The sequence below is a fragment of the Perissodus microlepis genome, chromosome 12 (genome assembly GCF_051167445.1).
Source record: "Perissodus microlepis isolate ML-2025 ecotype Zambia chromosome 12, ASM5116744v1, whole genome shotgun sequence".
NCBI lineage: Eukaryota > Metazoa > Chordata > Actinopteri > Cichliformes > Cichlidae > Perissodus > Perissodus microlepis.
The window spans coordinates 5,900,921-5,914,054 of NC_140472.1; the positions used below are offsets into that span (position 1 = coordinate 5,900,921).

At 44.1% G+C, this 13,134-nt stretch overlaps 1 protein-coding gene across 1 annotated transcript in view; it reads right to left on the reverse strand.

Annotated features, from left to right (window-relative positions):
• The window catches only part of LOC146375697 (breakpoint cluster region protein), a 33,930-nt gene extending 20,833 nt beyond the window's left edge, over positions 1-13,097 (reverse strand). Inside the window, exon 1 of the mRNA XM_084945490.1 lies at positions 10,993-13,097. Coding sequence (XP_084801616.1) covers positions 10,993-12,331 — 1,339 coding nt within the window. The 5' untranslated portion in view covers positions 12,332-13,097. The remainder of the gene's footprint in view (positions 1-10,992) is intronic.
• Positions 13,098-13,134: the final 37 nt, after the last annotated feature.

Below are 13,134 nucleotides of genomic sequence, written 5' to 3' on the forward strand. Positions count from 1 at the left end.
TAAAATAAGGAATGAGCTGTCTTTTCCTGCCATTTGTCTTCCTATTAAATCTTTTAATCTTTGTAAACCTGTTACCTACACAAATCTACCATACAGCCAGAGCCAGCCGCTGAGGGCTCCTGCCAGGTCATCGGATAAGCCTGGCAAACTGCACGAGTAACACACAAGCTCTTGTCATGCCAACCTTGGTATATCATGCCTCCTTCAGCTTTTTTATGCAGTGTTCAACATCACAGGAAATGTGAAAGATAGTGCTTTAACTGGGCATAATATTCAATTCCATTCAAATCCACTTATATTATATTATGTAAAAAGAATTGGTCCCAACACAGAACCCTGTGGAACTCCTTATTTAACCTTAGTGTTTAAATTTACATGGATAAATTAGTGTCATTCTGGTAACATCAGGATGACATCCAGCTCACAGCATACGCTGGAAAATTAAGCTATAACAATGACAAATTGAACATAAACTCTTTATGGGTCACAACATGCCCTCATATGCACATCTGTGCTATTTTGCATTTAGAGAGATCCAAAACAACAAAGCCGAATGACTGCATCCCACAGCGAAACATGTTATACTCCCTGGATCTTGTGAAATCAGATTTTTTAAGACAGATAAAATCAGATCGCCAATGACTAGATCCTGTAATCAGTGTCAGCCAATCCTGACTCACCAGCAATTATTAGTATATCATGCTTGTCAAGCTGTGTGGAAGATCCAGAGCAGAGATGCCTATCCGCACAACAAAAAATAAAAAATAAAAATACCAATACGGAGTGGACACTTTAAAAAGACAACAATTCATAACAGTTTTATGGCTACAAGACTGGTTTACCTCAGCTTGAAAACAGGAAAGAGAGGATTCCGGAGACTGGAGGAAGATAAAGACAAGTTTCCCTGGGGAGGCCTTGAAGACAGGCAACTGACAGGATGACATCTGCAGAGGCTGTGACAAAGGCGTCAAACAAACACACTGGGCCCAGCAGAGACAGAGAGCTGTATGAACTGCTTGAGGAGGAGACTACTGCAGTCCAAACAGCTACACAGCCCGGGGGGGGAGTCCATGTGAACGGCTACTCTGTGCTTCGGTGAAATTATACATCGAGCCCGGGAAAGGATGACTAACACATCCTCTCTCAGGCTGTAGCTTTGGAGCCACAAACTATCTAAACTAAGAAATAGCCAGAGCTTAGAATACAGTCCAAACACAAATAAGTAAAAGGGAGGATTTAAAAATGTACCGAAGCCTTAAATACTGAGCCACTTGTGTTGTTTATAGGGACGTTTTTAAAAGCACAGCACTGACTTGGCTGTGGTCAGTGTGAGAAAGTGCACATCACAATGGACCCTCAGTGAGTGCTGTTGTTCTAGTAATCACAAGGGCCGATAGCGTGAAGGAAGTGTCCAGGCAAGTTTGTCCGGAAAATTCGGCAATTTGTCTGCTTCAGAGCGGAAACAGGCTCTCTGCACAAGGTCATCTTTTAACAAAGGCTTCCACTCCTAATACACACATTCGTCTACAGTCACGGCTATCAAATCTACATTCCAGCTAACAGTGACATGCCTTTTATAATTAAAGACTTTGCAGACAGCCCACACTTTTCAGACATACATGGAAACAGATTTGTACAGGTTCCAATACTTCACTGTGACTCACAATTTATGTCTCTTTTCTGCTTATACTAAGAAGAACCTAGGTGTCAAACAGACTTTTAAAAAGGGGTGAGCAAATAAACCAAAGTAAAGGCTGCTCTATCACAGCTACAAACTACCTACGAGATGCAGTTGTTAAACAGCAGAGCCCGACCCAAAGTGTGCTGTTATTTCACTGTTTAAAGCAGGGGTGGGGAACTCCAGACCTCAAGTGAGTCCTGCAAGTTTTAGATATCATCCTGGGTCAACACACCTTAATCAAATGTTTAGTTCATTACCAGGCCTCTGGAAAACTTCAAGACATGTTGAGGAGGTAATTTAGACATTTAAATCAGCTGTGTTGGATCCAGGACACATCTAAAACCTGCAGGACACCGGCCCATGAGGCCTGCATTTTAACCACACTTAACAGTAATCCTGAAATTTCTGCCTAGCAACAAAAATACAACTAGCATTCAGAAAAATATTACTCAAACATTCAAATCTTAAAAGTGTTTTTGTCTGTGATTTGCTGAAAATCTGGTTTACTTCCTGTTAAGGCAGACTTCTTCTTCCTCAGTGTGGATCGAAGAGGTTCTAACCCGGTACTAGCAATAAACTGGATAGTGATTGCAGGTTTTAAGAAATCTGACAAGCCATTAACCAAACTTTGACCAATCTTCAAGATTTATGCCACCTATTAATGTAAGTAACTTTGATCTAAGATGTGGTTAAAAAAATTCAAAAATCCATTCATTTTCAAGTACTTTGCAAATGCCTGTTCATTTTATTATGGCCCTTCTAGTCCAAGAAAATATTACTAAGAGCATGACCTGGAGTCCTTTTTTGCAGTTCTGCAGTTTTAAACAGATTAGCTTCAATGCAAAATGCCTGTTTAAATTTGAGGCTAGTCATATCTGCAACTCGAAATCTTATCTTGTTATAGACCAACGAAACTGAGATAAATGTTATCTAGATTTAACAATTACTGCTAAGCTATCAGCCTCCATGTGCACATTACTATTCAATAAAGTACACATTTCAGTCAATTTAAGAGTGTAATGTTCCAGCCAGCGTTGGAAGTCACAGTGAAGGAGCTATGTTCCTATTTTATTATCAGCATCCCAACAGCTTCAAAATCACACAATAGAAAGTATCACACATTTAGCTGGAGGGTGGCAAAATAATCCTGCTGTTCTGTCTCATACCCAACAAATGGTTTCAGCTGTGCAATAGAGCCGTAATAAATACATTCTAATGACATTACATAAGATCGCTGAACCCGACAGCTGTGGTCGCGAGCTGTGTGGAGCTGTGGATCAGACAGAAGCTGATTTCATTTTGGACCGTCACGGAAATCTGTAATTCCATGTTTTTGAAGGATTTCCTTTAGTTCCGTGAATCAAAGCAAATCATTTAAAAAGTATTATTACCTATTAATGCACAACACTGAATGTTTTGGTTTCCCACACCAGCACTCTGAGCACCACCCAAAAATAGATCTCAAGGATATATAAAAGGGGGCTCGGCCAAACAACTGCCAAGCCTGCTTCTGGGGAATAATCAGTCATCATGAAGCACTTTGCCTTCCTGCAGCATGTAAACAAGAGCCTTGCATAGAATACAGTCACAGCAGTTTTAATACCACAGGCATGCTGGATACACACTGGATATCCCACTGATGACAAAGCAAAGACATACACTAATCCTAATCCATAGAGATGAACTACGACAAAACACGCAGGGAGGGAGCGACAGATGTGCAGCAGAATCTTTGCGGCAGCAGCATCGGGAATTCTCTGACACAGGAATAATCATGTGGTCTCTTTTCACTACACAGCAATCACAGAAGAAGCAGGAAGTGTTATTTGGGACACTTTCATCAGAGTGAAAGTCTGTATTGGGTTTCTAAATAATGGTTGGGGTCATCACATGGCCATTTTAAGGTCACAGCAGTTTAAAAAATATGCTGTTTTTTCTGGAAAGTAGTTATTTTTTCATCTGTGGTCATTTAGGTTCTGGGAGCACATCTCCCTGACGTTCCCCATTCATACACAGAAGCCAGAGGAAGTGAGAACAACTGCACGACCCGAGCACAGAAGCAGGTACCAGTGGCAACAGACATGACACTGACTGGTTCAGACACAGCATGAGAGGGGGAGCTGGTGTGGAGATGGGTTGCAAAGCAGCTTGCAGATTTGGAGTGACTGTAGGCAGGCATCTTAAATACCTCCACCTGGTCGTAGCAGATGGCTGCCCCTCCCTGAGGCCTGGTTCTGCTGAAGGCTTCTTCCTGTTAAAAGGAAGTTTTCCCTTCCCACTGTCGCCAAGTGCTTGTTTACATTGGCGTCGTCTGATTGTTTAGGGTTATTGTAGGGCCTTTAGCTTACAATATTAAGAGCCTTGAGGTGATTAGGTGCTTCATAAATAAAATTCAATTGAACTGATTGAAGATGCACCACATGAGATAATTCGAGGAGTTTCAGCTGAGGGATCAGCTGATGTGGGCTGGGACTGAGATTAACTGATCTGCTGTTATTGTGGCTTGTGTGAATTAATGTCATTGTTTGAAAGTATCACAGGTAAAATTTCAATTCTATTTGACTGATGGGGGAAATTATCAGACAGCAGCTCCCAAAAATAAAACTTAGAGGGCAAAGAGGTTTATTGATCGAGCCTTGGAACTAGAATGGTAGCATCCATATTTGCCCATTTCACTGCTGGGAAAAGACAAATTGAGTCAATCCTCAATTACTGGACCCCGCTGTGAACATATTGACTATCCACCAAAATCTCAGTCAAAGGATGGATAGAATTTAGATCACAAGCTTCCATAAATAAACACACACATATCAAATGGACTATTTGGCTCAGAAAAGGCTGGAACTGAAATTTTACAGTAAGCATCCATAATTTATTTACAAAGTTTTTAAAAAAAAAAAAAAAAAGATATGCTAAAGGACGGCCTTTCTGTTGCCTCTACAACGGTTGTATAGATCTGGAGAGGAAAGTATCACTTCTAGAAAAAACATAAGATAAAAGGCCAATGTGAGAGGTTGTTAAAAGCTTAGCACCACTTTATGGCTCCAAATGGATTCTCCTCTGATCTGTGGGGTTACTCGGGAAACAGCGGTGATAAGGAGGGCAAACACTGGGGCCGGTCAAAGGGTGACAGCCTTTCAAACACCTGATGTGGTGACCCCACTTCATAGCAAGTTGAGATGGACTTTACGATATGTGGTGACACAGGATAATCGGAATACAGAGTCTGAGAGTTTGATATCTGTCTATCACAGCAGACGATAATTAGCAACAAGCAACTTTATCCTCATACTGCAATTTCCCAGAGGAAAAATGCCCTCAGAATTTAGGATTTTGACATTTCTAAGAAAAACATGACAGTTTTTGAGATTAAAGTAATTCATGTGAAAAAAAAATGCATGTTTTATCTGACATCAAAGCTCTTCTGCAAAACTTTAAATGCGTGCTAACATGAGCTAACAAAGTTTTGTAGCTAGCTGGTAACATAGAACTTTGCTCTCTGGTCTATATATGTCAAGAAAGAAAGAAAAAAGGCAACATGCCCAGGGGCCTAAACACTAATGCTAAGGTTCTAAGACACAGAGACTAGTGCCCATCTTTTATATACAGTCTATGGACGTAAGCAGAAAGGATGTATCTGTGGTGTGATGAGGTTTATCAAACCCAGTAAACTAAAGTTGGGTGTGTGAGAGGGGAAGAAAAGCAGTTTCATCCCCTCAATCATAAATTTTGTTACTTAAATCTCAAAGAATTTCTGATTATTTTTTTATTTTATTTTTTTGCTCATTTGTGACGTCTGTGAGGTTATTCTCAGAGATTTGCGGTGTTTTTTCAGATAAATGAAGGAATATCTCGGTTAAGATTTCCTTGCCCCTAATTGGCCATTCAAACTGTAAAAATGTTATCCGTCAATTCATCATCACATCTGGGCTCGTGTGGAGTGCCTGCTGGCCCGGGAGGTCCTTTAAACCACAGGCCTGTGGAACGCATTGGAGACCATCAGCACTCGCCTCTGATCTGCTGTGGGGCAGCCTAAAATTAGTGCCAGTCATCGAGCGGTGTAGGTCAGAACTGGGCCGCCAAACACGGCACACCTACTAATCAACGTATGTAGAAATAGCTCGGGGTGGACACACTGCAGCTTGTAATGTGCCGCATAACAGAGCAAATAAAAGCCCCGATAACAGTTCCAGCCCGGGTAAATAAACACACAACGGTGCAAAGGCGAGCAAAAAGATTAACTCAAGTCCAGCAGCGAGGAATAATTAACACGAAGCAGGATTTATTTCATTTGCCAATTATTGTGACTTTTCAGGATGACACCTTCAAGTTTGTGCTTTGTAACAGACACAAATATAACTGCTGAGTTTTCATCACATACTGATAACGGGCAGAGTTTTCAGAAATGTAAGCAGGGACAAGACAAAAATTTAAGTGACCTCCTGGTGTAATGAAATATTCATTTGCATGTCTGAATAGAATTAAATATTAGCGAATGGGCCTCACCTGATGTGCTCTGATGTGACTGGCCAGCGGTATTCTGCCTAGCAACACAAGTTTTTTACAGCGAATTCGCCTTAAGGTAAACTGTACCTGAGTGCAGGCGCGTGGCAGAAAAGAATCAAATCATCTCAGATTCAGATGGTTTCACAGAAGTTACAACACTTTGAAAACTGCAGTATCGTTTGTGTTATTCCAGCTCAAAGTTACTAACCGGAAGTATAAAGTTTAAAACACGAGCATGATTAACAAGGGTTTTTGGTTCTGATACTGCTGCCTCATCTACTTCGCCACTGAATGTTTTGCCTAAAATAAATGTTCTACTACAGGCAAAAAAGGTTGACACAAGCACCATGGGTCAGGCCGTTGTGACAGAGGTGAACTCGTTTAGCACATTACATTTCATTAGCCACTTCCCCCCACACCCCAACAAACAGCTGAGACATTCCACAAACACTTGGCCTGCCAGCCAGCGCACAGAGGGCCCTTTGAGGAGAGCTGAAGCCGCAGGAGCACAGGGCTGAGGCTGAGCACGAGGGAGGATCACCGAGCCCGAGGAGGCTCGTAAACAGGCCCGAGCCTTTCCTCTGCATGTATGTTAGTAACTGCACAGAGGAGCTTGAGGAAAACCTAAAGTGAACTGTCTTGCATAGTTTCGAAACAAATGTTTTTGTTCAGTTTTTTGACAGAAACAAAAGGCCATTCATGGCTTTTACTGTGAGAGCAGCTGGCGATGCCTGGCCTGGTGTACTGATGGCCTGCCAGCTTTTGACCACTTTACCCAGTACACTGCACAGAAGAACAGGTGCCTCACTTGCTCACGCACACATACACGCACACACAAAGGCAGACTTGGCAGCCCTCAAGAGCTGCCAGCACTTCCTCTTGTAGGCTTACATTTACTTAAGGAAAGGGAGAGGCTGACTTCTTCCCCTTCTTTACCCACCAAACTTCAGATGTTGATACGTAGGTGCAACGATAGGCCTGGCTGGGCTTACACGGGGAACCTCAAATATTTATGAGTCCACAATTAACCCGGAGGACCGGTGTGACTCCTGCTGAGGCAGCAAGTGGTGGTCTGAGGCAATCAGACGAACGTTAGTCACCTTCCAGATAGACACTTTCTATTAATGTCACAGCGACAGCAGACAGGCCCATCTACGCTCAGAAACGGTGCCATGTCCTGACTGAGGCAGGCTCGGGCTAAAAGCATCCTAAAAGACAATCTCCTGGTTTTTGCAGAGAGGATCACGATTAAACTAATGGGAGATTTATTATTTTCCCTTTTGGCTGACCTTTTTCTTTTACGCCCTCTCACTATAACACATTAACCACGAGACAGTCTACACGCCCAGACTCTTCTTTAGCCACAGGCACGTCAGCGTTGTGATGATAATTAATTATGGCAAAATAAACCCATAAGAGAGCTGGCCTCCTTAAAGGTCCACAGCTAATCAGCAGCTCTATTCACAGTCAGGCTTGACAATTGGCCTAGTTAAACCAGAAACCAGGAGACAACACTTATTTCTTCTATTCATAGGAAAAAGTCCCCTGAGATGCGTCAATTTTAGACTGGCCATTTCACAGAGTTCTCACAGCTGAGACACAGTAGGACAAGCACGCGTTTGTTTAGAGAAGTTCGGAGGTGTCACTAACGGTAAGTCACTCATTTTTTCCCCAGGCGCAGGCGGACTGCCACCACGGCACTCCCACAACAGCAGCACGGACCCTGCGAAATGACATGGTGACAGAGTGCAGAAAACCCCCTACCACCACCCAAACATGTGCAGTATATGGCAGTTTGTCTAATGGTTACAGAAGGTGCAGCTAACTGGACCATAAAGCGCCTTTACAAGCCTGCTTTACTCAGTCGTTTCAAGAGATTTTAGTCAATGCCGCAGTGCTTTGTGATAAATGCAACAAGAAAAAACACTTTCCAGCAGCTCCCTGAAAGTCAAGAACCACAACAAAGAGCAATTTATTGCAAAAGCTGGCCTCAAACCAGCTCCCTGCTTGAGGACTAACTTAACAACGTGCAAAAAATAAATAAATTATTACAACATGAAATCCAGACTTCTGGTAATCCACAAAGCAAGGTCCACATGACGCAGGTTTGCCATTATGTCAGCAACATGTCTCCTCTGAAGAAAAGGAAAAAAAAGTCTGCACTTCAGACTCTTTCTGTAGTCAAAGTGTCAAACAGGCATTACGCATCAAATAGGGAAACACAAAAGGTCAGTTGACTGGTCATGGGATGCACTATTTGGCATAGAAAGTCCAAACCTTTGTAACTGCTAATTAGTTTTTATTTAATTAGGTTTTTGCTTTCGGTTCAGTTTAGTTTCAGAGATTTCTTACACCTAATTTGAGTTTTTTTAATTAACTACAATAACATTGCTGTTTAGGCCTGTGACAAGAGCTGTGTGCTGACTCCGTGTGACACCTACACAGTAGGGAAAGGAGCAACATTTGGAGGTACCTGGAAAAACTAGTAGTGAGCTTTGAACACAGACTGTAAAGAAAAGATGGAAGCAGCCACTTTGCCGTCACTCGTTTGTGGACTACTGTTTTAAAGCTTCAGATATAGTATTTTGGCCATCACATCTTGTTTAATTTTTCATATTTGGATGATAAAGTGGAATGCCAAATTAGCAGTGTAGGCTAGCTAGCTTGGTTAGCTAGGTTATCCACAGAGGTACAGGACTAAATGGAGCTTAACTGCTTCTTGACAAAAGATTTTTTTTTTTTTAATTTCAAAAATAAAATACCAATAATATTCCCAAATTAAAATAAAACATTTATGTTATTTATTTTTTCTTATAGGGAAGTTAGCATTTTGCTAATAAATGTCTTCATTGGCTTCATTTCTTAGCCCCGAAAGCTGCCACTTGATCTCAACTTCTTTTGGACGCTCCAACAACTCTTACACTTTATCCACAGGAGCTATTTGCTCGTCGCAGTTTGCTTGACTGGGGCTCAGCAGTTGACTTCACAGCAACTTCCAGCACCAACTCGCAACCAGTCTGGGAATACTAATGTTTCCCTAGCAGCCAGTGGTTGCCAGGCAGTCACCAACCAGTCCCTAGCCCTTTGTGACTGTGGCCTAGCAGGCACACTGATTGTGTGAGATGCGCAGGGAAGATGCACTTTGCCCCTGCCTACACTGCTACAGTCACAGCCCCTGAATGACAAGGGCATTTTTATCTGACAAAAAGGATATAACAAGAAAATGATTACAGGTGCATTATGGGTATTGGAGGCTACCTCAGCCACTACTGCATCAGTTTCTACTGCATCACTTATTTTTTGTTTTTGTTGATCATGCGATACTAAGTTGCTTTATTGCAGCTTTAATGAGTATTGATTTGCAATTTTATACATAAATGTAGCAGGATGAGTTTAAAAAATGACCAGAGACAGCCATCCTGACAATATGCTTACAGGACTCAGCGACACATGGCACGACGGTGGAATGATGCAGACCCAGATCGAATGGATTTATGCATTTCAGTCATCCGAGCAGCGTGCTGGCTCTCACTTCATGCTGATTATATCACAGACGATCTGCTCACTTGTCACATGCTTTTTGTCAAAGAGCTTTGGACCGAATCACCTTATGTAACAAAAACACACTACTCTGCTCATCTGCTTAATCTGACCCTGAGTGGATAATGCTTCTTTTTTGGGGGGGTAGAGACACACAGTTTTCTAGCTCCAATCTTCCAACAAGCACTCTGCTTCCCAATCCGTCTTGGGTGAGGATCTGGCCTCAACCAGCGATGATGTGTGTCCTTGTGCATCTTTTATTATGACAAATGCTCCCGCCTGCCCTTCTGTCCTTGGTATTACCAAGTTACCCCAACCACTCTCCTTATCCCTCCTAACAATGTTATATTGTTAACATGTCAATACTGCTGCTCAGTGAGTGATTCTCCTATTATGCTGGAGCATAACAACAGGAAACACCGATGGCGGGTGTTTTGATTGGAAGCCACATGACACACTTAAAGCCCCCTCGATCCTCCTCGTTGAGCGAGTTGTCAGGGCTTTTTTCCAACCCACCACCCGTAACAAAGAACCGCCCTAAATTTATCACGCTAGACAAACCCCTTTAAGTTAATTACACCACACTAAGGACAACAACGTTGATGCGCGCTGACACAAAAACACTCAGGGTGGATAGGGCAGAGCGACCGGGAAGCCCCGGGGGGCAGATGCTGTCTCAGCCAGAGCATCTCTGCGAGAGTACTGCAGCACTCAGTGGGGCAAAGAGCAGAGAGGGGTGAAAAGGAGAGGGCAGGCCTGCTTACAAAAGGGTAAAGAAAGCCCTGCTCAAAGAAGTGCAAAGGTTCTGCTGTTCGGGATCTGCACACAAGGGCCACAGTTTGCTCACAAACAGCCTGATGGCAGCTGATGAGCGAGCCTAACAGAGCCGACCAGTATGGATGAGGCTTGTGAGGAGGAGGAAATAAAGCTCTCCTAACAAAAGAAGATGAATCTTCATTAAACCTAGCCTCCTTTTTTAAGGCAACTTTTATCGCAAAAGATAAGTAAGGCTGCTGAAAAGTCCTCTGGGTTATGGAAACGTTTTAGGACGGATTTATTGTATCAGGCACAGAATGTTGAGACTTTATTTGAGTGATTGCAGGTGCATTTTACACATCACTGACTTATTCGGGATCTGGGCCACCCAGGGCAGACAGACATGTTTCAGAGAGGGATTAGAGCGGGCTTTGGATGTGTATCATCTTCATGCATCAGACTCAATTTAAGTGTCAGATCACATCCACATTTGTGTATTAGAGACCTACCTAGATCTCCTTGAGTGCTGTTGTCATGAGAGGTCCTGCTGGACGTGGTGGAGTCTCCATCACTGGGCCAGATGTGGCTCGCCTTGCGGAGTCCAGTGATGCAGGTGTCAGAAATCATTCCCTGCTGCTTCAGGCGAATCTGAGACAGAGGTGTGGGCGGGCTGCTGCTGTCGAAGGACTGCTGGGAGGGTGAACGGCTTTTCTCCCTGTACATCTGATAGGTGGTGGGGCTGGGAGACACCTGGCTGGACTGGCTTGAGGAGAAGTCCTCTTCGCTGGAGGTCAGGTTCTCGTTGGAGCTGCAGTCCGGCGTGTAGCCTCCTCCCACGTCGTCGAAGCTCCCTGGAGAGTAGGAGCGCCTCGGCCAGGTGAGGTGCGCGTCCTCATCTGTGCCGTGGTCCCTGATGTGGATGACTCGCATATCCCCATCACCCATCATCCCCCCAACGTACACGCTGGTGTAAGCGTGGCACTCCACTGGCTGCCGCTCAGATTTCCCCATAGAGTAGCGCCCCTCGCCTTCTTTTAGGGGGTGTGGGCTGACCTCGGAGTCTTCATATGACCCGTTGTAGCTGCAGTTCCCCTCGGCGGATCTGCCTCTCTGAACAGCCTTGCTGATGTCCCCCGTGGCGGCTGACAGGTTCCCTGGGAGTGAATGCAGGGACCTCTTTCGCTCCATCTGCATGGCTTGACAGCCCAGGCTGCTGATCTTGTCTGAAACCTCCCTGTCATTGACTCTGACCAGCCCTCGCTCTTGATGGTACTCCATGTTTACGTAGAAGGGTTTCTCTTGGCCTCCTGTCACTGACAGCCCCTTACAATCTCCCGCTGTGTGGGAGTTGGCCCTCCTGATGCGCTCAAAGTTGGATCTCAGAGCTGCTACTGAGCCCGGACCCACTGGGAAATCAGGAAGCTCAGAGTCTTGGCGGACAGGTGACACCCCACCCTTCTGTTTGCTGTCGGGGGCACAATCCATCTCAATGTCTGCATGAGGTTTGCACTTGACTGTCTTACCAGGCCCCCTGTACTTGTGCTGCTGCTCCTCTGCTCCTGCCTCATCTATGCTGGACCTCTGGCTGTCTTCATCATTTGTCTCTACCATCCTTTTAAACCCCCATCTCTGCCCATCGTAAGACTTCCTCTCCTTTGCGAGCAGAGTCTGCAGGTAGATCATGCGAAAGCGCTCCTTGTTTACTTCCTTCTCCAGGTGCTTGATGGATGACTTGCATTTGTCCAACTCCTGCTCAATGTCCCCCAGTGAGTTGAGCTCCATGCTAGGGGGATCAGACTCAGGGAACTGCGCTCTCCATGCTTCCACAAACCCAGCTGGCTCAACCATTATTACTCTGACACAAACTGTTCAATAAGCTACCAGCAGAAGCATTTCCAAAGCTCAACTTGACTCTTTCCAACAGCTTCCATCGTGCTACGAGTTCAAGGTGTTTCTCAGAGTAATCCACTTAAAAGGGAAATAAAACATACTTTGCAGTCTTTACTCACAATCACAAGAATCAAATCCGCTTTACTCCGTTTAACAAAGTCCAACAAAATGCGAGGTTATCCTTTTCTCCAACTTGATCTCCTTCTTGCGCTGTTCTCTGGAGATCCTCTGCCTTCCTCTGTGCTTGGTGTCAGACTGAGTCCTGCAGCTCTCTGGTGTTTTGCCTCTGTCAGTCGCAGCTGAGAGAGGCGGGGCTAAGTCAGAGATGTGATTTAAACCGCAAACACATCAAAATGAACACTGCTGGTTTTCTGAACTGCTTCTTCTTAACCCCAAACTGTCTCCAGGTACAGACGGTTACAGCTGAAAAATAGGAATCCACCAGGAAATGAAAACTAGCATGACAGCACAGCTATTGCGAAATATGTGGTCTTATAAAAGGAGACAAACTGACACTTTCAAAGTAAGAAACCCTGCCTGTCCCACATGGTGAGGATTTTGTGATGTTGTGTGTGCAGAATCTCAGTTAAGAAAAAACGAGAAAAAACGAGGTTCACAAAACTTTGTTGTAAGCGCAAATACAGCCTGAACTCTTTTTGAGAAACACACTAATCTTTCCTTCTTTCCCACCCAGCTCCTGGCGTGATATTTTGCAACACCACACACTTGTCCTTTCAGTTGTGTTCTGAAAACTAGGGCTA